This window comes from Anneissia japonica, unplaced genomic scaffold, assembly GCF_011630105.1.
Source record: "Anneissia japonica isolate Jap-2015-1 unplaced genomic scaffold, ASM1163010v1 scaffold251748_len1295_cov178_single, whole genome shotgun sequence".
NCBI classification, from domain to species: Eukaryota; Metazoa; Echinodermata; class Crinoidea; order Comatulida; family Comatulidae; genus Anneissia; species Anneissia japonica.
The window spans coordinates 1-1,295 of record NW_022736312.1 but is presented as its reverse complement, the minus strand read 5'-3'; the positions used below and the strand labels follow the sequence as shown (position 1 = coordinate 1,295).

Sequence of the window (1,295 nt, the reverse complement as noted above, 5' to 3'; positions counted from 1 at the left end):
GATAACTCAATTTATTCCGTCGTTTGATGTATTTTATTTTTTAGAGCAATGATTTGTACTTTTTTCCGAATTAAATGAAATTATTATACAAAATAAAATTAATATGTAAGCATACCCCTGACGCCACACGGTTTCACTATTTATTTTCCATAACATTAATTCGTCACGCATGGATATCGTGGCTGTAATGTTACGTCACATATCACTCGATCAGCTGATGTCTACCTATCGAATCCAAACACAGCCTGCGAAACACATCGGAACGGGAAACAAAACATCGTCGAGCGCTGCTCTGTTTTGGTTTTCGATTGGGAAGACTTTTTGTGTTTTGTGGATTTTATTATTTATTTTCAAACATGTCAAGCATTGGTAAATATATTCATTTTCTACATAGCGCTGAGGCTGTTGCAGAAATCCAAGCGTACTTTGGCTTGGAGAAAATTAGAACGGAAGATTCGGCTAGGCCTCATGTTTCTGATCACAGCGGCACAGACAATGGAGCAATACCGGCTTCAACAAAGGGCAATACTTACCAAAGGAAACACGATGAATTTGAAGTGTCAAAATGTGCAACACCAAGTCATGTTGCTGAAGAAACCGAATCGAATCCTTTAGACTCTGTTATTATCAAAAACAAATTTTGGTATTATTTATTTTGCTTCGGTGCTGAACTTGGAAACAAGTATTTCTATCTTGTGTTTTATCCTTTTTTCATGTGGAACTTTTCACCATGGCTTCTAAGGAGGGCTATTTATGTTTGGGTGGTGACAATGTATATTGGCCAGTCTGCTAAGGAACTGATAAAGATGCCTAGGCCCCCATGTCCACCAGCCATTAAGATGGAGAGGCGTTATGAAATGGAGTATGGAATGCCGTCAACACACGCTATGGTCGGCTTACTAATGCCGTTCACATTATTGTTGACTAGCATTGGGCGCTTTGAGGTATGGTAGGCTTAGGAGTATTCATTCAGAATCTGTATATATATATATATATATATAAATATATACAAAATATGATCAGCGACGTATAAGATCAGCGACGTATAGTGCTCAATGCGAATGCAGAGCGCAATAATAATAATAATAGAAAGTTATGTCAAGCGTGAATTTACAGCTGTAGAGTAAATTCACGGTTGACAACTGAAGTAAACTATCGCAATTATTACAAGCAGGGTGCTCAATAGTAGACCAGAGCGGATATAAATATAAAAAAAGCTCCAGCTCTATGAGTCCCAGTGCTCGGAAAGGATTTAGTTATATATATATATAATGCAAAAACAATGTTTTTGCATT

General features: G+C 37.2%; 1 protein-coding gene across 1 annotated transcript; it reads left to right on the top strand.

Annotated features, from left to right (window-relative positions):
* Positions 1–220: 220 nt before the first annotated feature.
* Positions 221–944, top strand: LOC117116741 (sphingosine-1-phosphate phosphatase 2-like; the record flags this gene model as incomplete). The annotated part of the gene is made up of 1 exon (XM_033260833.1): positions 221–944. A coding segment is annotated over exon 1 (588 nt), but the record flags the coding sequence as incomplete, so codon positions are not given.
* Between the last annotated feature and the right edge of the window lie 351 nt (positions 945–1,295).